The sequence below is a fragment of the Ambystoma mexicanum genome, chromosome 6p (genome assembly GCF_040938575.1).
Source record: "Ambystoma mexicanum isolate Mex_15411 chromosome 6p, UKY_AmexF1_1, whole genome shotgun sequence".
NCBI classification, from domain to species: Eukaryota; Metazoa; Chordata; class Amphibia; order Caudata; family Ambystomatidae; genus Ambystoma; species Ambystoma mexicanum.
The window spans coordinates 574,787,684-574,813,966 of record NC_090935.1 but is presented as its reverse complement, the minus strand read 5'-3'; the positions used below and the strand labels follow the sequence as shown (position 1 = coordinate 574,813,966).

The window sequence follows — 26,283 nt, the reverse complement described above, 5'->3', positions numbered from 1 at the left end:
ACCAAGGGGTAGGAGTATTACCTGTGATTGTGAGAGGGCAGTTGTGCTGGGCGATCCAGTGAAGTGTTCTGCCTAAGGAGTGGGTGGGGTCTGTGACAGTGTTTATAAATCCTAGGGTTTCAAGGGATGTATTCAGTGATTTGGAGGCAGGATCTTTGGTGTCATTTAGGCCTAGGTTGATGTCACCAAGGAGGATGGCTTTGGTTGATTTCTTTAGATTGTCTGTCAGAAAGTGGGTGAGGGAAAACTGAAAGTCACCTTGAGGGCCTGGTGGGTGATAGATAAGATGACGCATAATGGTGCAGTGGTGAGAGATGGTGAGTTTGAGTTGGAGATAATCACTGTTGTCGTTAGTAGTTTTGTCAGTCTTTCTGATGATGATGGAGTCTTTGGCTGTTAGTGCAACTCCTCCACCTTTGGTAGGGCAGTCTTGTCTGGTGACAGCATAGCCAGGTGGGAGTGCAAGGGAGAGTGCGGGGCCTGAGGCTTCATGTAGCCACGTTTCAGTGACCAGGAGGCGGTCTAGGTCGTTGGTGGTGAGGAGGTTGTGAATGTCTAGGGCATGGGCATTGATAGACCGGGCGTTGATCAAGGCACATTTGAGGTGGGGGTGGGGGGTGGTAGGAGTAGTGGTTTGTATCATGGAGGCACAGGTATAGATACAGTGGCATGTGCATCAATACATTGCATGGTTAAGGTAGAAGAATTGGCAATAGTGGGGCTCCCATTTTCAGGGGTTACAGGCATAGATACAGTGGCATGTGCATCAATACATGCATGGTTAAGGTAGAATAATTGGCAATAGTGGGGTTCCCATTTTCAGGGGTTACAGGCATAGATACAGTGGCATGTGCATCAATACATGGCATGGTTAAGGTAGAAGACTTGGCAATAGTGGGGCTCTCATTTTCCTCTCTGGGGGCGCTCATGTCCAGGGTGGCAAGCAGATTGTTAAATGCTATGGTAGCATTGTGGTAACTAGGCTGGGCGAGGGGCGAGAGCCTTGCGAGGTAGTTAGGTGGTGAGCGGCAGCGATCGTCGCACCGTGCCTCGGTTGTGGGTTTGAGACAACTGGGCAAGCGATGCGAGATGCAGCAATCGATCTAGATTGTAGGCAAGCATTACGTGTGCTTGTGGGCGGTGGTAGTGCGTTAGGTGAGGCTGTGTGCGTGCGTGATCTTAGATGTTTGCATCTAGAAGTGATCGAGTGGGGCTGCAGAGGTAAGGAGTTGGGGATCTTCTTACCTCAGGGAACGGGCAGCATTTCGGGGCATGGGGCAGACAGCGAGCAGCGAAGAGCTGCTAAGAGAAGTGCTGGCCTTTTTCTGCAGCCTTCTTCTCCCGGCTTTGCCTCATGGCCCACTCCCCCTCCATTTAAAGCAGGAGGGGAGGGACAGGCGAGTCGGGGAGAGAATAGGCACTCGGGCCTGCGGTGGTGATGTTCCCTGGCTTCAGGGCGGCATTGGTTGCTACGGTGCTGGCGTCGGCGGCGCCCATCCTATTTGCCTTGGAACATGCGGCAAATTAAATATTTGAATCTGTGCATCCAGAACGAAGACGAACAGCTGATTCAGCCTCAGCTTTCAGGCGCGCTTGCAGCAGAGCTGCTAAGAGGAGCGCTGGCCTTTTTCTGCGGCCTTCTTCTCCCGGCTTCGCCTCACGGCCCAGTCTCCCTCCATTTAAAGCAGGAGGGGAGGGCCAGGCGAGTTGCGGGAGCGAATAGGCACTCGAGCCTGTGGCGGTGATGTTCCTGGGCTTCAGGGCGGCATTGGTTGCTATGGTGCTGTCGTCGGTGACGGCCATCTTATTTGCCTTGGAACACGCGGCAAATGAAATCTCTGAATCCGTGCAAAACAAAACAAAGACGAACAGCTGATTCAGCCTCAGCTTTCAGGTGCGATCGCAGCAGAGCTGCTAAGAGGAGTGCTGGCCTTTTTCTGCAGCCTTCTTCTCCCAGCTTCGTATGTATGACTTTTGTTTCACTGCATCAAAGAGGATAACATGTGATTTAATGACCTGTCCATCTCTTATACAGGCTGCATAGGGAAAGTTTCATCTTATACTGTTTTCCCCACTGGAACTGCGTGGATTCTCCTTTTTTTGTTTCACGTGCTGTTTCTGTGTACACTGTACAGTACTTGTTTTCCAGCTGTGGTTTACTAAACATTGAGTTCACACCAGTCGCTTGCCTCATGCTAGTTTAGGTGTCTACTGTTGTTTGTGGATTGTGCAATTATCGGTCGCTGGTCCGCCCTGTGTTCATTGCCCAGTCCACTCTTACTGTCCTCGCCAGGCTGGCCTTACCCCTCACTGTCAAGAACTCAGGTATTGGATTATCAGGTTTCATTAACCCCATCAGTGTACAAATTAGTTAAGGCACACCACATCTAACCGCCTTGACAAATACTGACTTTACAGATTCCTCTGGTGCATGTCTCTGGACTTCCCTGAATCACTGCCTCCTTTATCTGTGTGTACCTGTGGCTTCCCCGGCGTCTCATAGTTCCAAGAATACCCAGTAATAGTGTAATACATTCAACCCACAGGCGTCGCTTGCTTGGAATATCTCTTTCCCCAATGTCCTGGGATGAACTTGGTTTGGACAAATACTTGCTGTTTATTTAAATTTTCCTTTTCAATCTGTGATTAGATCTTGCAGGAATTGTTTTACTCCTACTCTATACTGTGTGGAAAAAAGGATATATGTGAGTAAAAAACGTGCACCCTTCAATGTATCTTTTTGGTCTAAAAATCACCTGTCAGACTGAAAAATATGTCAACTGGCGTACCTATATGTGGTGGATATTTAAGTGTGCATTTTATTAAATCCATAGTATCATTTTTGATTTAGAGACTACTGAATTTAATTAAATTGTTTATTTATATAGCGCACCTGGTATCTGGGCGCATTGCGTAACATTGATACAGGGACACTGATATCCATAGATACGTTATATACAAGCCATAGGCAATATGGGAATTGGATACATCAAATTAACAGATAGCAATATAAGAATTAGATACAAAATATGTACAAGACCTGCGGCTGATCAATTACATGCGAAATAGCAGGAAGAAACATATATTTAAGGAGTCTCCTGGGAGAGAAGCCATTTTTTTGCGGTTTTTCTGAACTGGGGGAATGGTGGTTCTGCTCTTAAGGCCACAAGTTGGGAGTTCCAAAGTTTTGATGCTAGAACAGGGAAGCTACTGCCTCCAGATTTCTGTAACTTAAATCTGGGGACTCTGAGACAGTGGGCCTCATTATGACCCCGGCGCTAAACCATGGTGCTACTAGCACCATGGTCCATGCCGGGGTCCGCCATGGTGAATGGCGGAATTACCGCCCCATTCCAAGGTTGGCGGGGCGGTAATTCCCCATTCACCATGGGCCCTTCCCCATTCCCATTTTTGCCCCATAGGGCTCAATGGGAATGGGGAAGGCGCTAAGTACGGTGCCGCAAATTGCGGCACCGTACTTAGCACCAAGGTCCCTTTGTGGGTCCCTACTTTAACGGCTGGTAAAACCAGCCATTAAGGTCGGGTCCCGCAAATGGACCTCGTAATTAGGCGCTAATGGGTTAACGGCGCCACAGCCTTTTACGGCGCCGTTAACCCATTAGCGCCTGGGTCGTAATGAGGCCCAGTGTAGTTGGAAGGATCTGGTAGGTCGGGCTGATTGGTTTTTGGTAAACTTGCATGTCAGGTATTTGGGTGCTGAGTTGGAGAGGCGTTTATGGGTAAGAGCTAATGTTTTGAATGTGATTCTGTCCTTATCTGACAACCACTGGGAGCTGCGTCCGGCAGCTGAGATGTGATGAGATCTTGGAATGTTAAGGGCAGATCTGAGCGCATTATTTTGAAGTATTCACAGTTTTTTAAGTTTCCCTTGGTTGTACCTAAGTATAATGCATTACAGTAATCTAATTTAGATAGAATTACCGCTCTAGCTAAGGTAGTGCGGCTTGCTGTCAACAGGAAGTGTTTGCAAGTGTTTATTAGTTTGCAAGTATAAGCGGTGGCAGATGAAGTCGCTTTCACTTGTCTAGTCAATGTCAAGAATGAATCAAGGTAGAACCCAAGTGTTTTGACTTCTTTGGACACCAGTATGTTGAAGCCATCTATGTTCAAGGCTTTACATTGATTGTCTAGTTTATTTAGTCTTATTTGGGAACCAATGAGCAGCAGTTCTGTCTTACCATCATTGAGGCAGAGGTTTTGTATGCCATCCATGCCTGGATGATAAGATCGATTGTATTCAGAAGTTTAGTATCAGAGTCATAGTCCTCAGTAATAGGGATGAGGATTTGGGGGTGATCTGCATAGTTAGTGTAGGTGACACCCAAATGGTCCAAGTCATCAAACAGCGGCTTGGTGAATATATTATATAGCATTGGAGAAACGCAAGACCCCTGAGGTACTCTTCAAGTGACAAGTGCTGAATTAGCTGATGCCGTTGGAGCGAAGACTCTCATCGTTCTGTTATCAAGGAAGGATTTAATCAAGGCAATGGCTTTATCTGAGAAATGAGGTTAGGTGATTGCACATGAGTGCATGATTTACTAGGTCGAAGGCGGCCGATAGGTCCAACAAGAGAAGTAGGGCTATGCTTCCTTTGTCTTTTTGGTCATCCATTTGTGTTTTCAAGTCAAGTAAGGCTGTTTCGGTACCATGACTAGATTTTTGGTTTCTTGGTGTGCCTGTATCTGAAGATAGGCTGCCCTGTCTAGAATTTTCCACAGGAAAGGTACTGTAGCCATGGGTCTGTAGTTTGTGGGGATGTCCGGATCAAGGTTAGGTTTTTTTAATAGTGGTAGAACCCAAGCATCTTTCAGGTTAGAGGGAATGATGTATTTATGAAGGTAGTGATGAAGGGACCCTGACATCTTGTAGGTTTGAGGCTAGCTATTAAGTTTTTACTTCATTAATGGTTTAGCGGTAGAAGGCTGGGACTCATGTGGAAGTGCATCAGTGGAGATGCTGAGTTTTATATTCTCAATTTTAACTTGGAGAAGTGATGTTTTGTGAAGCAAAGCATCTTGTATGTTGGTGCACCATGCCTTATCTTTAGTGCACGTTTCGGGAGGGGGTATAGGTGACTCAAGCGCTCTAAGGATACTAAATAATTCTCTGGTGCCTGATTTAGCGTTGGTGATTCTATTATTATACCTGTCACTTTTAGTTTGGAGGATTGCCGACTTATAGCAACTGGAAGCTTTTAAGAATAATTCTTTGTTTAGATCTAAGGGGTGGTTTTTCCATGAAGTTTCAGCTTTTCTTTTGTTGTTGCGTAGGGTTTTGAGGCTAGCAGTGAACCAGGAGTTGAGGTGTGCACGTCTCTTGGCTTTACGCATTTTCAATGGAGCTGTAGTGTCGATAGCACGGCTAAGTGTGAGGTTGTAAAGTTCTACTAAGGTATAGAGGTCAGTATTAGTGGTTGAAAGATTAAGATTAAGTTGTAGTAGAGGCAATACATTTTCTACTTTGATATTCATTTTTGGCAATGGTAACTGAGGCATGGAGGATCATAGTGATCAGTAAGGCAGCCCTAGCTGTAGGCAGGCTGCACGTATGTATGAAGCTGTTGGGGGCATGACTAACAGGTTTGAACTAGTTTAACTTAGTACAACATAATGTGCGTTGATACAATGGAGATTAGACAATTCAGGTAAGTACATTGCAGATTAGACAATTCAGGTAAGTACATTGCAGATTAGACAATTCAAGTAAGTACATGGCCTTCAGGCGAGTTGGTCATTTAGCAGTTACACGAGCCAGGTGGGTAGACAGCATTTGGTGCATTTAGGATGCTAAGTGGAGGAGTCCAGCAGTAGGTTATTCCCATCAGCAACTAATTAGCAATAAAAACAGTTGGAGCGGAACATAATCAGAAGGACATTGGTAATGACTAAACAGTTTAGCAAAAAAGCACACAGGTTAAATCTTTCAATGTGCAGTGATTGCAATATTGTAAACATTTTGTTTGTTCCCCATTTTCCACACTAACAGTACGAAAGACATTGAAGAGTTTAGGTGGAATTCTTTACGATTTATATTTTGTCCTAAATTGTATTCTTTGTGATTTGCATTGATTAATTTTATGATAGAACAATAGTGTGTGCATATTGAACATTGTTGTATTTTCATAACATAATAAAAGTACTTAATTGTTGTCATCTGCTGTTTTTAAATGATCCAATGCCAGTGTTTGTTTCTTCTGATGGTCTTCCTTGCACATTTTCCTATTGCAAGGACCAAACACGTATAACAAATTGATTAAATCTGCCATTCTGGTTTCATATCTCGGGACACTGTGTACAATGCACAGGAAAAGGAAATTAGGGAAACAGAAGAAAGTACTTAACTGATAGGGGACAGGTATACATTGACTAGACCTGTAAAGCACCTTAACCCTGAGGAACACAAGAACGTGCGTGCAGCTGAGAGGAAACAGGGGATTATTAGCAAAGTGGGGTGAAATAAAAAGGTTGTCTTTTTTGCTTACAGAGTTCCTGTGCTTAATGTTTGAGGTAGAACTCTTAAGATGTTGGGGCTGACATTGTAAAGAGATTTCAGCCAATAGTTTCTGGACCACTTGAATAGCAGGCAGCATCTACGGGTATAATCGTAAATTGTGTATTTGCATGTACGCCTTTGATGTTATCTGCAGCTGCACCAGGCAATTAACTAGAGACAATTTTATTAATTGATCTTTGAAGCTTTTAAATAGTATTTGGGAGTCAATCAACAGCAAATATTTCCTTCTTGGAAGTGAAGTGATGTAGGCTTCTTGCAGTGAACAGCACTTCTTACTAGGCCAGCTATTCATTTCCCAATTCTTCCAGTTGATTGGTTGGCATCTTTGAAACTGTACACTATTGTTCATATGTCTGGATGAGGAGTTTGGTGATCATCAAATGAGAAGGCTTCTCATTTGATGATCAGGCCTCGGTTCCTTGGTGCATCCGGCAGTGGCGTAGTGGCTAAAGACGCTCCACGTAATTAGCAGGGAATATTCCAGTATTCTCATTGCAGGTTCCAAACCACCAGCCTTCATCAAGCATCTCAATATTTGTAATGATGTCACCCACATAAATTGGAAGATCGTCTGTGTCCTCTGTGATGAAAGAAGAAGACATTACATTTATTATGACATATTTAGGCAACATAGACCTGTTTTGATCAATGCCATTAAGCGATAAAGCTTTTGTGTAAAATATAATAAATGTTTTCCTGAGTGAATGCTTGCGATTGGTAAGGTGGTCATTTGGTAAAACTCTACTTCTGATGCGATCAGCAAGATAACTACAGCTGGATGGGTTTCCCAGGCTCCCGCTCCAGGAACTGATGATTTAGCTTCCTATACACTCAAACGTGAACATCAGAACCAGATATCATTTAATATTCAGCACCGACATCCTAAACTGAGTTATTTAATTAACCCTTTTATTATTATTACTGTATATAAACAATTTCAACCTTACCCACAAAACTGGCGTTTGTGTCTTATCCTACCCATGCCTTTTAAAGGAACATACTCTGTTGGTCTGCAAACTTCCTCCAAATAACATTTGTCCTAGTATGGTGTACGCCCAGTGTACAGACAGTGCCACATTACAGCTTTGGCATTATTCCCGAAAGCAAATCAGCATGAGGGAAATTGCACTGCCACCATTGCTAATCTGAGTAGTCACTCCCCGTTCCAGTATTGCTGCTGGTACAAGAGTAAAAGTAATGTTTATTTTTGGCTGGAATACCACAGGAGGTATTACAGAAAGTGCACTTGGAATACATTAAAAGAAAATATATCCATTTCTGCCATCATCTTAATGGTGGAAATAAATAGTGTACAGTACTGGCTTTTATTGCTATGCACATTTTTTGGAAAGTAGAAAAGGAACAATTCTGATCTTTAATGCATTACATGGCAAAGAGGGTGGGAGATTGGGAATCTGATATGCAGATATGTCACCGCCTTCTAATGTCCCCATTCAAAATGTGTGTCCCCTTATTGAAGGGAAGTACAAAGAGCTCATTTTCATGAGCCCATAATGAGAACCTAAAGCATAGAAAATGCCTTGTGTAAAGGCTTGCATAACATAAAGGGGTAGCATCCCACGCAGCATTAGTGTGGTGAGCCCCTGCCTCCCACACCTGGCATAGTGGGGGTAGACAGGGTATATTTCACAGGCTGTCCCAGGGCCCAGCATTACACAGTACATGGCGCTACCAGGGTCGGACTGGGCCATATAATTGTCTCAGGCAACAATGAAAAAGAGGCTCACCGTTACAAATGGCTATTCATTCATTTTGTGACACTGTTTGATAAATTGATTAATAAAATGTGATGCAAATTGTCAATTTTAAAGAATATTTATTCAGCAACACTGGTCAAAACTACTATGCGCATAGTGAAGTAACTCATCAAACTGCCCAAATCGGCCAAAAAAGTGGCCCACTTTGACCATAAAAACTGGCCCACACCAGCATGGTGTGTTTTTGGTTCGTCATGGGCCTATTGCCCGATAGGCCAGCACACTTGGCTACCCCACCATCTAGCTCCAAGCTCAGGCAGGAGACTTTGTTACATGTCACCCCATTTTTGTGAGATCCATTCTGGGATTTCAAGGGCGTGGTGCCTCGGAAAAAAAACAACATTGGCCTGTAGGTGACCTTTACTCAGAGTTACGAGATACCCGCGATCGAGACAAACACTCGAGAGGACTACAGCAGTGGCGTTAAAGGACCTTTATCTATCCACCACACAGATGATTTATAGGAGGGTTGTTCGGCACAGTTACTACCTACACCAGGTTCCACACAGCAAACTGGTGACAAACTCTGCAATCCTGCATGGATTGTGCCCAAAGGCGATCAGAGTGCCTTACTACACTGGCATGACGGTTCTGTGAAGACAGGCAGCCCGTCCCAAAGATTACTACTGTACATCTCCTGACAGACTGGTTGGCTATTCCGCACTGCCGCACAGCAAGACTAGCAAGCTCCCACTACAGCCACAATAGGAACACTACTGGTTCCTACCACAATTCAATACAATTCAATAGGAGGATTGCACGCCTCCACAAGAACCCTCAAGAGGTCGTGGTTATCTGTGTATGTCTACCTTCACTCAAGCTGGATGCAGAATAGGAATTTGATGCGCATTACTTCATCCCGATGAAAGTTCTTTATATAAGACGGTTTGGAACTGAAACATGTCAAGACTAGATGTTTCTGTATAATGACAGAGCCATAATATCAGCATTAATTGTAAAGATACTAATGAATGTAATCAATGATTTATCATTTCCTGCCTTTTTTCTATGCTCCAATTGAAGGTTAGCCATTTAATGGCTATATGTCACAAAAATTATTTTTGATGACAGATGTTTTGAACGGATGTTTAATGATTTAATATTTTAATACTTGTTTTTATGAATGTCTTAAGTAATTAAAAATATTTTTTTGTTAAAAAATGTTCCACCTCTGACCTGTCCTTTTAAGTTCTATTTTTCAATTCCTAAAGACCTTCCAGGTGGACAACTGTAAATTGCTCTAACTAGCCATACATATAAGCATTGTATCAGCCACCTTTACTCTCTTAACATTGACAAAATTACAGGAAGTAAAAATACAAATGGTAGAAAATAAGAGACGTATAAGAGACTGCTTTGACCCACACAGTTCCAGATATGTAGAGATCCACGACATCTGAAAAGCAATGCCACAAGCATGAGCCCTAATATTATTAGTGCCTAATGTGAGGAGAAACTGTAGAGTAAACAATGTATCTTATGTTGCATGATTGCCTTGGGGCAAAGAAGTATGGATGACAAAAATGTATCTGTATATGCTAAAATCTACTTTTACTCTCCTAAAATATCACATCACTTCCCTCTTCAAATAATATCGAGTAAAACACTCCAACTTCAGAGTCTTACCTGGAGCGCTGGGCATGGCTGAAGGTAAAGACATAACAGAGGCCCGAGGGTGGAATATATTTTCCTAACCATCCATATTAGGAGGCATCATGTGTGATAAGTAAAGTGTTGACCAGTCCTGGCCCCAACACTGATCTAAATAAATGGCTGCAGGAGTCCTCTTCCTATCCAAAATCCAACCTGGGAGATAATCCAAGCCCACCAATTGTACCATTCAAACAGCCAGCAGTGCTCCAATCAACAACCACTGTTGGTTTCCTCATGCCCCACACCCAGACTTTCAAGCGCCAGGAATGTGGACTGGGACGAGATAGTCGCTGACCCTTCCAGAGCCACACCCACAAAAAGGCATCACTAGCACGCAAAGGCAGCAGCTTTTCCGGCCAAGTGCATGACCTTATATGGCATTTATTTTCTGACCTGGCAAGGCATGAAGAACAAGCAAAAATATTGTGACGTGACCATTTTAGGGCATACGAGGTAAACTCAAATGTGCACACTAGAAATAACACGAAAATGGTAAAGGTATAATTGCTGACACCTGCTTGTCTAATGGCATGGCATGTGAAGAACAATGGTCTGGAGGGGTGCCCAGAGCAATTGCCAGCAGTTTAAGATTATTTCTATACCTTCCAGCCATCACCACCATTGTTTTGCTTTGTCACCCTGATTGGTACGGGTATACCCAGATGTGGGTCCCGTGCCTGCTGGGCTTAGAGACCCAAGCTAGTCCTCGCTTCTGACACCAATACATATCTGGGATGCTTGTGGTCTTGTGCAGAAGTGATGTGACCTAGCAGTTCGGGCTGGACTACCCCTTTGGGGATAGGACCAAGCCTGATTTGCAGATAGTCTTTCCCCTTTCTGTAATGGCTTGGCCGGTGAAGAGTGATTGTTTGGAGGGTTGCCCAGAGCAATTGCCAGGGGATTAAGATTATTCTATACCTTTCAGCCATCAATGCTTTGTTTTGTTTTGCAAACCCGAGTGGGGCGGGTATGCCCGGACATGGGTCCTGTGCTTGCTGGGCCTAGAGACATAAGCTACTCCCCACTGATGATGCCCAATGAGTCCAAAACATGTCTGTGGATGCCTGTGGTCAGGTGCAGAAGGGATGTGACCTAGCAGTTCAGGTTGGACAGCCCCTTTTGCTGGTAGGACCATGCCAGAATTGCATATGCTCTTACCCCTTTCGGAAATTGCTTTTCAGGCAAAGAGTGATGATCTAGAGGGTTGCCCAAAGCAATGGCAGGGGTTTAAGATAAATAATATACCTTCCAGCTATCAGCTCTTTGTTTTGCTTTGTCACCCCTAGTGGAAAGGGTAGGCCCAGATGTGAGTCCTGTGCCTGCTGGGCCTAGAGACCCAAGCTACTCCTCAATGATGATGCAGAAACATGGCTGGGGATGCGTGCGTTCTTTTGTAGAAGGGCTGTGACCTAGCAGTTCGGGCTGGACTGCCCCTTTGTGGGTGGGACCACACCTGATTTTCATATGGTCTTTCCCCTTTCTTTAATGGCTTGGCAGGCGGGTTGCCCAGAGCAATTGCCAGAGTTTTAAGATGAATTCTATACCTTCCAGCCATCACCTCTTTGTTTTGCTTTGTCACCTTGATTGGTACGGTTATGCCCAGACATGAGTCCCATGCCTGCTGGGCCTAGAGACCAAACCTTCTATTGACTGATGATGCCCAATGAGGCCGAAACATGTTTGGGGATGCTTGTGGTCTCGTGCAGAAGGGATGTGGCATAGCAGGTTGGGCTGGACTGCTCCTATGGGGGTGGGACTGAGCCTGATTTGCATATGGTCTTTCCCCTTTTTGTAATGGCTTGGCAGGTTAAGAATGATGGTCTGGAGGGTTGCCCAGAGCAATTGCCAGAGGGTTAAGATTAATTCTATACCTTCCAACCATCACCTCTATGTTTTACCTGCTTGTCTTCAGGCACGCATGAAAGGAATCAAAAATCCCAAGTGTAAAAGATTGGCAATACTAATGTATACTCATTACACTGAATTGTAAGTTGCTGTGTGCAATGTTAAAAAGTTACAAAAGAGTAATAGTCAAACGGTAAACATAGTTTTCCAATACTGATAGTCTGAGTACTGACCAGTTCCCCCTTAACAAAACGAGCAAAAGGCCCGGTGGACTGAAGCTAAAGGCAATACTTTCCTGTAAAAGTGAGGGCAGGGTCAAAAACAAAAGCAAAACATTCATAGAACTAAGGAGGGAAAATAACCAAAAGAGAAATCTTTCCTAACACTCCCCTCATCCCCTGACTAGGGACAGGAGGATCAAATCCACCCCTGGATAGATTTTCTGGTCCATTTACCTATACATCCTGGACTGGCCATCAGCATTGCTATGTTGTACACCTGTTCTATGTTCAATGGTAAAGTCAAAGCCCTGAAGGCTTATGGGCCACCTGAGCAATTTAGGATTCTCTTGCTTCATGTTCATTAGCCACTTTAGGGGCTTATGTGCAGTCTGCATAGTGAAGTGAGTCCCAAAGAGGTAGGGTTTTAGCCCCCGAAGGGCCCACAATATGGAAAGATATTCCTTTCCCAGAGTTGCCCACCTGAGCTCTCTGCCCTTAAGCTAGTAACTAATAAATCAAATAGGATATCCCCTGCCTTTGTCATCTAACTGTGAAAGCACAGAACCTATGCCAGTGGGATTCATGTGATAATGTTGCATGGAAACAATCACCAGATAGGTGACCTTTTTTTTCCTGACCCCTCAAATACTTTCCCCAGATATTCTAGGATGGGTATAATTTTATATTATAAACTCCAAACCTACAATATTTGGGGAAAGTGTTTGAATTTACTGAGGGTGCATTTTTTGGGAAATGTTGCACCCTGGTGGCCATTCCCCAGGCTACCTTATCACTGGACACCTCCCAGTGTCAGAGGCATCTGTCTGCATAATACAAGGTCTCTTGTAATCAGGTGCCCTGGGAACAGGGGCCTGGCAAACTGAATTCTTGAGGCATTGGGAGACCTTCTCACAAGCCTCAGCCCAAGTGACTTTCTTTGGATTCCTAGGAGTTGTGAGGGCAGTCAGAGGGGCATCTATGTTTCCATAGTGTGCCATGAAGTTTGGGTAATATCCAGTGAGGCCTAGAAAATCTCCCACCTGGGCTTGGGCTGTAGGTTCTTCCCAGTCTTGTACAGCCTGTACTTTACTGGGGAGAGGCTGAATCTTGCCTCCACCAACCTCATGCCCACGGTAGGTCACTGAACCCTGACAAATCTGGCACTTGGTAGCCTTTATGGTCTGTTGGGCCTGCTGAAGTGCCTGCAACACAATCCCAAGGTGTCTAACCTGTTCTTCCCAAGTAGGGCTGAAAACTGCTATATTATCATGATAAGCCTTGCAGAATTCATCCAACCCACTCAGGACATGATTGACCAACCTTTACAAAGTAGCAGGTGTATTCTTGAAGACAAAGGGCAATACCCTCAACTGGTAATGTCCATCAGGTGTTGACAATGCTGCCTTCCCCTTGGCATTGTCTCTCAGGGATATTTACAGTAAGAACAAAGGTGCTAAGGTACTCGCAGCACCTAGCTTATGCACTAACTCATCGGTTCATAGAAGGGGATGTGCATCTATCTTGGCGATAGCATTAAAAGCACTGTAATCCATGCAGAATCTCAAATCAGACATTCTCGGTTTTGGTACCAGAACCACTGGACTAGACCAAGGACTAATCGAATACCTATCACTCCTAGATCTAACATTGTGTTGACCTCAATCATGATGTAAGACCTGCGTTGGTCTAACAGTCCACAACTCACTGCACCTTGCTGTTGTAGGGTCAGAGGAGGAGACTCTAGGTCACCCTCAATGAAGCCGTGAGAAGGGCTGCCCTGAAGCAGGCCAGGGAGACATTCAGATTTCTCTGTCTCCCATTCTGTAACCAGGAACAGGGCTCCTATTTCAACCCTAAGTATGACATCTTTTAATCTAGTTATATGGAACTCTATGGGAGGCTTTCTAGGTCTTCGAAGGTCCACTGAATAGTTTCCCTTACTGAGGTTTTCAACTTCCCTGTAAGGACCAGACCATGAATTCAGGGTCGGGATTGCTTGGAATAAGTATGACAAGAGAAGTTCCCACTGGATTCTTTGGGGCTCCTCAATGGCTCCAGTCATACTTCCGAGAGTTCCAAACAATCTTTCAATCAGACAAAATAACTGTGGAGGATATGAAGATGGCAAATGATAAGCCACCTCATCTTCCTGCCACTTGTCCTTGCTAGAACTAGACATGAAGCGGCTGCCTGTGACAGGGAAGGTACCCCAGGGAAAGGTCTCTAGAAAAGCTATAGGGAATGATTTGGCAGTTACTATGAGTGGGTTGTCTTCAGGATCTCTTGTGGTGTGATCAGCAACCTCTAGGATACTCATACTGCCTGAGGATGTAAATGAGTGCAGAAGACTAACAAGGTAAGCCCCTATCTAAAAAAAAGGGCACGCCCACTACTGGCAGTGGTGCTAATGGATTCCGAATCCCTATTCCACTTTTGTCATATTGCTAGCAGAAAGTGCAACCCTTGTAGTGGTTTTCACTGGGCCCCCTATCTTGGAACAACAAGATTCCACGGGTGACCTCTCTTAAGTTATCTCAATGCTAAGATGAACTGCAAGGGGTACTTCATGCACCAAAAGTGGGAGGAAGGGCCACGCATCCTGTGGAATCACCAACCTTGTATGGTCTCTTCTAGTGGGCTCTGTGAGCTTAATACCTAGTAATCCACCTTCCTGTTGGATTCTTTGCTTCACAGGAGGGCCATCCTCTAATTGGAAGCAGTTCTTTCTCCAGAGGTGTTTTAATGGTGTTTTTATTCGTGTTGATCCTTGCTACTCTCCTCCTTAGAGTAATCCTCTTCTTCAAGTAAGCTTGGCAGTGCAGGGTGCTCATGGGAATAGAGAGTTTCTGACACTCCCTTATCCTCGTCAGGTCCAGGGATATGGCCAACTACCTCAACCTCATCATCAGTAGTAGGTATAGTATGGGGAATATTTTCTTTCCCTATTCTTGGGTGTTTTCTTTCTCCTTCCGCCTGTTGGCTTAGGCTTGCCTTTAGACTTGGCTAAGGCAGCCTGATTTCGAGACCTATTGCTTCAAGAGTCTCTCTCTGAACCTATGTCTGGAGTCTGATCTAGGAACGTTCCTACTCACACTGACAGATGCCCTATCCATTTCACCTCTGGCAGGTAAGATGGCAGGCATTTCTGAGAAGTTGAGAGAGGGACCTTCAGTCAACTGAATAGTCACTAGATATGCTCTGGCAAGAGGTTTACCAATGTGGAATCTACCACAGTTGGACTGGAGCCAGGGTTCCTAGTAGTAGGACCACTTACACCATCTACCAGTTTACCATCCTCTAGGTCTTTAATTATGGAGATGGACAGGTATGGGAGTAGAAGCTCCAGCAATGTTAGTATCCCAGGTTCCCATGGAAATGAAAACTACTTCAGATCCTTCACCATTGGGCAAGGGATCTAAAGAGAAGGATACCCCTGTGATACTCTCTTCCTCTTCATAAGGAAGTGCCAGATTCACAGAGTAACCCCCAAGGTATTACCCTTACATCTGCTGTCCCCTATCACATGGTCATTTGCTCCACAGGCTACACAACATCCACTGGATTTGTGTATATAGAGAGGCTTAGAATGTCCACTCTCGTGCTTGAGATGTTGAGTGGCACTACTCTTTCCATGTTCATGTGGCTTATTCTCCTTATGGAACATTTTGTTGGCCTTATGGGAAGAAGATTTGTCAGTCGACCAACTCCTCACTCTCTTTCTGCTTTTCCACTCCTCATGCTTACCCAAAACATGCTTGTCCTTATGGGGCACTCTATCAGAAACCCAAAGTTCAGCAGCAATGGCCAGCTTCTTGGGTTCTAACTTCTTTGACTCTGCCAAGTGCTGCCTAAGCTCAGGGGAACAAGAGGCAAAGATATGTTCCAGCATGACCTAGTTCATAATGCCTTCAAAAGTGGTTACTTTATGGTCTTTTACTTAGCCACTCAAATTGCTCAAGGAATCTGCCACAAAAGGCACCTAAGTATTAATATCTTTGTTTTCCTCTTCTCTAAACCTCTTCAAGTATTGGGCAGGAGTCTTCCCAATCGTTAAGAGGAGAGCCTGCTTCAGTCTGTCAAAATCTTTTCTGTCAGCTTTAGACATGTCCATAATAGCACTGCATACAGAATAATATAGTCTGCTGACCTGACAAGCATACTTAAAAGCTCTTAGCGAATTAATGATATATTTTTTCACATCATACATACCAAGCAGATCCTTAGGAAATTGTGGATGAGACGAGGATGCAGAACCACTCCCAGGATCTCTTGAGGAACCCTGAGACCCTTGTAGTTTGGCCAACTTCAACTGGTGATCCCTATCCTTCTGTCTTTATATCCTGTCAAACTTATGCTTAGCCATGTTAAACTCTAACTCCTTTTCTCTGAGTCTGAGTGTTTCTTTCTAAAGCTCAAACAAGGTTTCAGCTTCTGAAGTTGACATGGAGACATGAGAAGACTCCTCTTCCTCTTCCACTGCATTTTCAATAGTGGCAGTAACCACACACCCATTACTACTCCTTGGAACCGCCCCAGCATCTGCTGCATCACTACCTAATGGCAAAGGAACAATCCTAGATTCCAGATGATCTAGCAGCTTCTGTATAAGATCAGCCTTTAAACCAGAGGATGGCAATCCTCTATCTAAGCAGAACATGTTTAAATGTTCTGCTTTGAGAGCAGCAAGAGTAGACATGATGAATGTTTCCATATTTCAAAAGAGTAGTGTGACGAATATGAGGTATTCATCGCTTCTCCCCAAGGGGGATCCACCCCCTTTGAGGCTAGAGGGGCGAGCCCGCTCTGCAAGATCCTCCCTAGGGGTCTAGGCAAGTGGAACCTCAATGGGAGTGACTCCCCCTAAGGGGACAAGGACTACCATTCCCAAAGCGAACTCCCTTTACAGGACATTAATCTACGTATATGGGACTGCCTTCCATCAAAAACACAGTATCCTCTTTCTGTTGGTCTATAGGCAATGTGAGAATCCAAGAATGCCAAGCACATACATTGAAAGCAGGGCGAAGCAAACAATGGCAAAGCCGTTATCAGTACAGACTTTGAGTAACAGGTGCATTTAAGAGATATACCTCCTTCACCTTTTTTTGTGGTAACGTGGGCCGAAGGAAGTTTTACTGGCGACAGGGATGTGCACGTCGTTCAGCAGTAACCCAAACAGCGAAGTATAACAGTCCAAAATAATGGAATGTCCAATTAAGTTTCTATAAAACTATATACCTCAATCAAACGCAACATGTACAATAACAACTTACTAGATACCACTGTAAAACCCACCGCTGTAGAAGGGACATATGATATGCAAAGATAGAATAGATGCAGCAATCTGGTGGATGAGACGGGGATAAGACACAATTATAAGACCACAATGTTCAAAAAGGCTATTTTTTGATGTTGTAAAAAGGGCTAAGTATTAGGCAGCCAGTCTCTAGGGCTCAAAGATTGATCTGGGGGTGGGGGGGCAGATATCAGTATTAAAACCTTCGCAATTGTCTTGGTGGTTCAACAGCATCGTTTGCGGGTTCTTTTTGGTTCGAGGACGCAGCAGTTGCAGTGATATAGTGGCAAGCTGGCATAGAGTCGGTGTCAAATAAAAATTAGCTGTGGTTATTAAGCATCTACTCAAGCTGTGTGGATTAGGCAGTCACCAGGATCAGTTCGGTGGTTGATTTTCAACAATGGCAAGCTGGTACCAAGAATGCGCAGGTGAGTCGATTCAGTTGCAGAGGCTTGGAAGTCGCTGTTTGGGGGGACACCAGGGTTGGGTCTATTGACTTACTCGAGTGTCAATGAGGAAGCTGGGGGCTCAAATGGTGCTCTGAGAAATGCAAGTAAGCAATACTTCTTTAGTTTCAGTCGTGAAAACAACGTGCATCAGCTGCCATGGCGTGGAGGCGAACAGAGTCGAACGGAGCGTTGAAGGGTCCTGATGGTTAACTCAGTGACAAATTTGACAGTTTGCACCTTTTCTATGTAGATTCACCAATGCCTCCTTTTGGTCAGGCAAAATTACCCAGCCATTAAAAAATGTTGCAGTTTCACCATTATTAAAAAAAAAGTCGGACTAGATCCTTCTGATGCAGCCAACCTAAGGCCAATTACGAATACGTTGTTTCTACTTAAACTTATAGACAAGGTAGCAACCATCCAACTGCAGGACTATGTTCAGATGGCTGATATACTTCACACTAAGCAGTGAGGCTTTAGAAGCCACCATGGCACTGAGAGTGCCCTCCTGGACCTGCAGACTTTTATGCATTCTAATCTGGAAGAAAGTAAGTCGGGGCTGCTGATGTTGTTGGACCTATCAGTAGCCTTCAACCTGCTTGATCATAACATCCTTCTTGACAGAAACCAGTCAGTCGGGGGCCTCGCTGCTAATGCCATAGACTGGTTGAGAGCGTTTTTAGAGGGTCGTCGATTCCAGGTACACTGGGGGACTGTGCCTCTGAACCACAACTTTTGAACTGTGGAGTTCCACAGGGGGCTTGTCTCTCCCCTTCATTGTTTAATATCTACATCCTTCCCCTTTGCAATGAATTGGAATTCTTTCAGATTTTCTTTTGCAACTATGCGGATGACTTCCAATTGGTCCTTGATATCACTGGTAATCATGATACTGACCAAAACCTGGTAGACAAGGTGTATCAATTGATAAAAAAGTGGATGTCTACTAATTGGCTCTGCCTTAATGCCTCAAAGACTGAGCGTATGCTATTTCGGACCCTGCCAGGCATTAACTAAACTGGACCAGGTGTACTCAGGCTTTAGGATTGATGACAGTGACATAAAGATCATACAGAAAGTTAAAACGTTAGGCACATTCATGGAGAGTAGCTTAGACTGTGATGCTCACGTCGCAGCTATGTCTAAGAGCACCAATTACCATCTCAAAGTGCTCAGACAGGTTGCCCCACTTGTCTCCATCGAAAACTGTACTATACTGGTGAGAGCTGTCATTCTACCACGTGTGGACTATTATAATGTACTTCTATGTGGGGCAAGTAAAGCCAACATTCATGAACTCCAAAAAGTACAAAGTAAAGCCATCCGTATCATCTTTCAGATGAAATGTTCAGAGCCAATTACCGCAGCTAGGAAAAAACTACACTGGCTTCCTGTTGAGGCCCGCATTCGGTTTAAGATACTTACCATCTGTCATAAATGCGTCTTTGGGACTGCACCAATCTATCTGAAAGATGTTATAAATGTCTACCAACCCACAAGAAGACTTAGATCAGCGGACGATTTCTTATTAGTTCAACACCGCGTGAAACGATCCCGCGGGCTTGGCAGAGCGTTTCACATCCAAGGCGCTAAGGCCTGGAATGAGTTGCCGGTTACACTGCGTAAGACCGGGGACCTATTCGCTTTCAGGAAACACTTGAAGACCCATCTCTTCTATTAGTACCTTTCCTTTACTGGTAGCCTGCACTCTTCTGTCTCTCGGCACCTGGATGCCTACAGGCTTTGGCGCGGTACAAGAAAAATAACATAACATAACATAACATAACATAACAAATACACTCGAATCTCAGTTACCAGTGGTTGATGTCGAAAATATAGGGATCTTGGCTGTAAGGCCAAGATTCATTCCTGGGCTCCCAAACATGGGGAGGCTGACACAGACCTTCGGGGGTCCTGCAGCACTGTGAGGTCGAAGGCAATATTGTGGCTCGCAGAGAAGCAGATGGTTAGGGGACAAAGCTTGCCTCTGATTTGGAACACCTGCCTACACCTCACAACTGGAGGACTTTAGAAAGGACTGCTCTCCCAGCAGGGTCCAATTAAATCTTCTTAAAGGTCTGAAGTCTAAAAGATTATTTTAAAAAGTGGCGTGCAACCGCTTCTTTTAAAGGTAAATGCCCACTGGTGATTGGAATAAAGCTAGTCTGCCTTTTTGGTCCAATCCCTGCTATTGAAATTAGTGTACCTTTCCCATCTGACATCACACCCCAAAGGGCTTTGCTCTAGTCTAGAGGAAGTGGAGAGGACAGGAAGGAGAGAGAGAGGCAGAGAGAAAAAAAGATGGTGGAACACTTCCTCAACTGTATAGAGATCTCCTGTCTACGCTAACTCCAACCCCACCCCTTTGCACTAGGATTAATCCTTTATAAATGCAGCACACTGGTATGAGGCTACTCCCTTTGAATGGGTCTGCTCCTTTGATGCCTAGGCCCAGGACAGCTACCTGTTGTGTGGCTGCATCTGGAGTAGGGAGTTAGCTACCCTCACAAAGAAATCAAAGAAGAGACATGGCCATTCAGGTTCCTGTCCCGTCTTTTGGAAGCTCAGCCTGAATGGCCAGAATACGCAACACCTTCCACAGCTGAGCTGGCTCACAGAAGCTGGCACATGTCTGATATCAGATTTATCCTGGTACCAACATGGTCTACTTATGATCATTATGGTTTTGATTCAGGGGTGCATATGTTAAATGCAGCCCCTGTGCTGTGCTGTGCTGGCCGTCACTGCAGCTGTCAAATGGGCACCTGTGACCTCTGAACCTGCTCTTATCCACTGGTAGAGCAGACGCTCCAGATCAGGATACTGATACAGCAAGGCATAAGTGCACACTATGCTTTTGGCACGGAGCTTTTGAAAGGAGAATTTGATCAGCAGATTACCCTTTCAGACACAGGATTACCCGCATCGTTTTATTTATTCATAAAAATCAAAAAAGCCAAGGCTTTTACATCCTGGCCAGAAGGCAATTCATCAGCACCCAGAATACCTAGTTAATAAATTTTGGCCCTAATGGCTAGTTTCCAGTTTCCCTGATTAAACCACTATAGTCAGATTTCATTGTGCACACCTGGCACATCATGGTAACAAAAATATATATATATCATCTAGCATCATAGCCAGAATCTAATATATCTACTTAGTACCACACATTGGGCCTCATTACGACCCAGGCGATAATGGGTTAACGGCGCCGAAAAGGCTGCGGCGCTGTTAACCTATTAGCGCCTAATTACGACGTCCCTTTGCGGGACCCGACCTTAACAACTGGTGTAGACCAGTCATTAAAGTAGTGACCTGCAAAGGGACCTTGGTGCTAATTACGGTGCTGCAATTTGCGGCACCGTACTTAGCGCCTTCCCCATTCTCATTGAGCCCTATGGGGCAAAAATGGGAATGTGGAAGGGCCATGGAGGAAGGGGGAATTACCGCCCGCCAACCTTGTAATGGGGTGGTAATTCCCCCTTTCTCCATGGCGGAGTCGGTAACTTACCGGCATGGACCATGGTGCTAATAGCACCATGGTCTTCCGCCAGGGTCTTAATGAGGCCCATTAGGCCTCATTAGGACCCTGGCGCTAAGTGTTTAACGGCACCGTAAAAGGCTGCGGCGCCGTTAAACACTTAGCGCCTTACTACGAGGTCCCTTTGCGGGACCCGACCTGAACGGCTGGTCTAGACCTGCTGTTAAAGTAGGGACCCGCAAAGAGACCTTGGTGCTAAGTACGGTACCGCAATTTGCGGTACCGTACTTAGCGCCTCCCCCATTCCCATAGAGCCCTATGGGGCGAAAATGGGAATGGGGAAGGGCCATGGTTCAATGGGGAATTACCACCGCGCCAACCTTGGAATGGGGTGGTAATTCCCCATTGAACCATGGCGGACTCGCTACAACACCGGCACCAACCATGGTGCTAATAGCGCCATGGTTTAGCGCCGGTGTTGTAATGAGGGCCATTATCTCCAATTAGTATATGAAACCAGAATCCGTTATGCCCAGTTAGTGCCGCATGAGCAAGATTCCATTATGCTCAATTAGTTTACCCTCGATTGACATCATTGTGCCAATTTACTACACTGTAGCCCATTCCCATTATATGCTGTTAGTGCATTATGGCAATTGTCTATTAGGCACTGCAAGCACTTCATTGTCGGTTTCCTTTTTTCTCAATTACCACACTATGGTCAGTTTCCATTATAGCCAGTTACTACATCATCATAATAGTCATTTCCAGTTAGCATACCACTTCCAGTTCCTTGATGCCCAGCTTAGAACAACATGATTGCTATGTCCAGGTAATGCGCCATAATTGGCTTTCACTGTACTGTTCCTTATGCCTCTTCAAATTAAACCCAACCCATTTGTTTTCAGTACCAAAGCACCAAAAGACCATAAAAATGACAAAAATGTATGATATAAGATGCAATAACAAAATATAATTTTGAGCAGGTCTGCAGTATGCTTAAGTATCACATGTTTGCCCCATTCCATTTTTGTCAGTGTTGTGAACACAATATTATACTCATTTGCATTATGGAATCTGGCCATGAGTTACTTAAGATTTATTGACCTAGCCTGAGGGCTGTACAATGGGTATGGGCCCTGAAGTCACACTTAAAGGCCTGAGGGGAGCAAGTGCATTCAACAGAGCGTACGGGCACATAACTCCTGGTATCGCTGAAGGGCAAGGTCTATAAAGCTTTTATAGCCTGTGTTGCTCTTTAAAATGTATGGCCTATTTAGAGTATGTAGAAGTTTGCAGTACAAAAATCCGCCTGGATGGTCACAGGGAATTGTCAATAGGCCCGCTGCTGGTAGCCTTTGAAAGCAGCATTATAAAGGTTTTGAAAGCTATGCCAGTTCTTACAGCCTTCAGATTGTCCAATGAAAATGTTCTGTGATCATTTCTGTGATCACTGTGCTCTGCAATTTGTGGTAAAGTAGGGCTTTTTCTCCCCTCGCAGGATTCTCAACCTTAGGTGGCCTCTCCACTGGGTACCTATTACGCATTTACTGTGTTCACTGTCCCCAGCAATTTGTGGTAAAGTAGGGCTTTTTCTCCCCTTGCAGGATTCTTAATCTTAGGTGGCCTCTCCACTGGGTACCTATTACTCATTTACCGTGTTCACTGTTGTTCTGAATGTGATAACTAGAGCTTGCCGCTCACTCTGTGTCCGCTTGCTCTCATCTGTCTCCCCCCCCATTCCTATTCCATGGTGCTCTCTATCTCGCCTATCTTCTCTAACTGCTTCTCCATTGACTATCCTGCTCTCCTCGCTAAATCTGGTAGGAAAAAGTTTAAAAAGGACAGACATCCTGGTCTCCAACCCAGGCCTCCCTATCGCTGACACCTACACCAGTGCCTCCTCCAAGGAAACTCTCACTGACATCCTCTTTTTCGTGCCTTCTCCAGACCTATGGACCCTTCATATGGTCTCTGTGCTCTCTCCTTTCTCCTCTTCTCCCATTAATGGTGGCACCCGTTGGGATGTCCTCTTGGCCCCCTTCCACTCCTCTAAGGCCATCATTAATGTCTACGCTAATGGGACCGTCTTGGTCCAAGGCCCTCAGGCCAACCTTCACCTCTTTGATAGATGCTTCCCGCGCCTCATCAACTTCCTTTCCTCTCCTGCTGTCCCCCCTCCTATGTCCTCGGCTACCTTGCCTCCACCCTCCCTCCCTGCCCTATCTTGTGCTCCTTCTTCAGCTCCGCAGGGCGTACCTCTGATCTGTACCCCTCCCCGGAAGTCCTTCAAGGATGGCAACCTTCTCCACATTGCCACTCTAAACTCTCGCTCTGCTGTCAAACATTCCTCTGACATCTGTCGCCTTCTTGAGGAACTGGACCTTGATGTCCTCGGTCTCAATGAGACATGGTTCACGGCCAGCTCTGTCACCAGCTTTGATACACTCCTACCTGACGGTTACAAGATCCTCTCTGTGTCCAGGCCCAACTGGGCTGGAGGAGGTGTGGCCCTTATCTTCCCTGAGTGGATCCCTGCCACTGTCACTCCTACGCAGACTTACTCCTCTTTTGAATGACTTGTCTGCCGACTCTCTCTCTCTCCTAGCCATTCGCTTACCTTGGCTACTATCTATCGGCCACCTGGCCAAATTTCCTCCTTCCTCTCCGAGTGGGCGGACCTCTCCTCCTCAATACTGTCCTCAACCACTCAACTCCTCTTTCTTGGAGACTTCAACATCCACCTGGATGCCTCCTGTCCCCCCTCTGGACTCTTTCGCAACCTCTGCGACTCTCTCTCTCTCTCTCTATTCTCCCGTCTGGGCCGACCCATTCTGCAGGGCACACTCTTGATGCCCTGATCTCTTCTGAACTTCCCCTCTCTGTCCCTCTCTCCACTCCTCTCTCCTGGAGTGATCACTTTCTCCTATCCTCCCACCTCACCTTCCCTACCCCACAGGCAAAGCCACCCTCATCACTGCCACCCTCCTTCTCGGTCATCCGACCCATGAAGTGCGTGTCAGTTGAGGCTTTCGATGCCACCTTCTCGCCCCCTCATCCCCCTTCGGCTGACTCCCACCCTGACACAGCCCTCTCCACGCTCCACTCTGCTATATCTGATACTCTTGATATCCTTGCCCCTGTCATGAAGCCCAAAGCCAAATGTAACTCCTGGTATGACTCGGATCTCGTCACCGTTAAACGCAAGTGCAGGTTGGCAGAGAGGAAATGGCGTGCTTCATGTTCATCCTCTGACAAACTGGCCTGCTGCCTGCTCCAAAGGCAATACCGGCTCTCCGATCTCACCAAGAAGAGAGCCCTTATCCAAGCCCGCATCTCTGCGGCATCTAACAATTCGGCCGAACTCTTTAAAATCTGCAAGGAGCTGGCCAACCCTGCTGCAGTCTCTACTTCTCCTGTCCCCTCCCAGGCCCTCTGCACGGCAGTGGCCTCTCACTTCATTTCAAAATCTCAGGACATCCTGTCCTCACTCTCCTCCTAACACCCCCCCCCTCTATTCCCTGCTCTTCCTCTGGCCCTTCTGCACCCCCCTCCTCCCTTCTTCTCTGCCTTTCCCCTTTTTTCTGCTGATGAGGTTTCGAGACAAGTCCGATCTATGAAAGTCTCATCAAAACAGGTCCACCCCTGTTCCTCCAAAACTATCAAGGACCACATTGACTCCTTGGCTCCTGCCCTGGCTGACTTCGGCAATCACTCCTTCACCTCTGGAGTCTTTCCATCCCCCCTCAAGCAATCCCTTGTGCACCCCCTTCTTAAGAAACCCTCTTCCGACCCCTCCTGCCCGGCTAACTATCGCCCAATCTCTATCACTCCCTTCCTGGGCAAGCTCCTGGAGAAACTGGCCATCTCACAGCTCAATCTCCATACCGAATCTGTTGGTAGTCTTCATGACCATCAGTCGGGCTTCAGAGCTGCCAGAAGCACAGAAACTGCTCTCCTGAACATCCACGAGGACCTGCTCTCGAACCTTGACTCTAACACTCCATGTGTTCTTATTTTGCTTGATCTCTCTTCTGCCTTTGATACTGTCAACCATACCATCCTGCTCAACCGTCTACGTGATAACCTGGGTATCACTGGTCAGGCTCTGGCGTTGTTGACCTCTTTCCTCTCTGATCGACCCTCCCAGGTCCAACTGGGGTCCTTTCTCTCTGACATCTTTTCCTCTACCTGTGGTGTCCCCCAGGGATCTAACCTCTCTCCCTGGCTGTTCAACCAGTATCTGGCACTTCTTGCCCACCGAATCGCCGCTCTCTGCCCCAACTTTCAGTGCTGTGCGGATGATACCCAGCTCATTTTCAGGCTACCCTCGGCCTCCTCTTCTCCTTCCCTCATCTCTGACTGTCTTTCTGCTATCCAGGAATGGTGTGCCGCAAATGACCTCTCCCTTAATGCCAGTAAGACTGAGATTCTACTCATCGGCACACCCACTCCCTCCTTCCCTGCAGCTCTCTGGCCGGCCTCTCTTGGCCCTCGTCCTGCTCCTACCTGCAAAGCAAAAAACCTCGGGGTCATCCTCGACTCCACACTCTCTTTCTCTCCTCACATTTCTGACGTCTCTAAGAAGTCACACTACCAGCTACACCTCCTCAGAGGTATCCTTCCTTTCCTCTCCTTCCCCCAGAGGCTCACTGTCTCTAGAGACATGGTTCTCTCGAACCTGGACTACTGTAACAGCCTCTATCTAAATCTGCCTGCCTCTACTCTCCGCCCTTTGCAACTCATCCAGAACAGGACTGCGAGACTTGTCCTTGGCCTCAAGCCCAGGGACCGTATCTCTCCAGGACTGCAATTGCTACACTGGCTCCCAGTGGCTGCCAGGATTAAGTTCAAACCCCTCTGCATTGTCCACAAGGCCTTCTTGGGCCTTGGGCCAAAATACCTTCAACTCTCTCTTCCTAAATATCTTCCTTCTCGAGCTCTTCGCTCATCCGCCTCCAACTCCCTCAGGGTCAGCCGCTTCTCCAAGCAACGAGTTGGGGGTAGATCTCTCTCTGCAGCA

At 45.8% G+C, this 26,283-nt stretch overlaps 1 protein-coding gene across 2 annotated transcripts in view; it reads right to left on the bottom strand.

The window, feature by feature from the left end:
• Positions 1–2,862: 2,862 nt before the first annotated feature.
• The window catches only part of LOC138511606 (E3 ubiquitin-protein ligase TRIM39-like), a 1,024,620-nt gene continuing 1,001,199 nt past the window's right edge, over positions 2,863–26,283 (bottom strand). For both annotated transcript variants that reach the window (XM_069627393.1, XM_069627392.1), the window contains one exon: positions 2,863–7,117. In XM_069627393.1, coding sequence (XP_069483494.1) covers positions 6,984–7,117 — 134 coding nt within the window. In that variant the 3' untranslated portion in view covers positions 2,863–6,983. The remainder of the gene's footprint in view (positions 7,118–26,283) is intronic.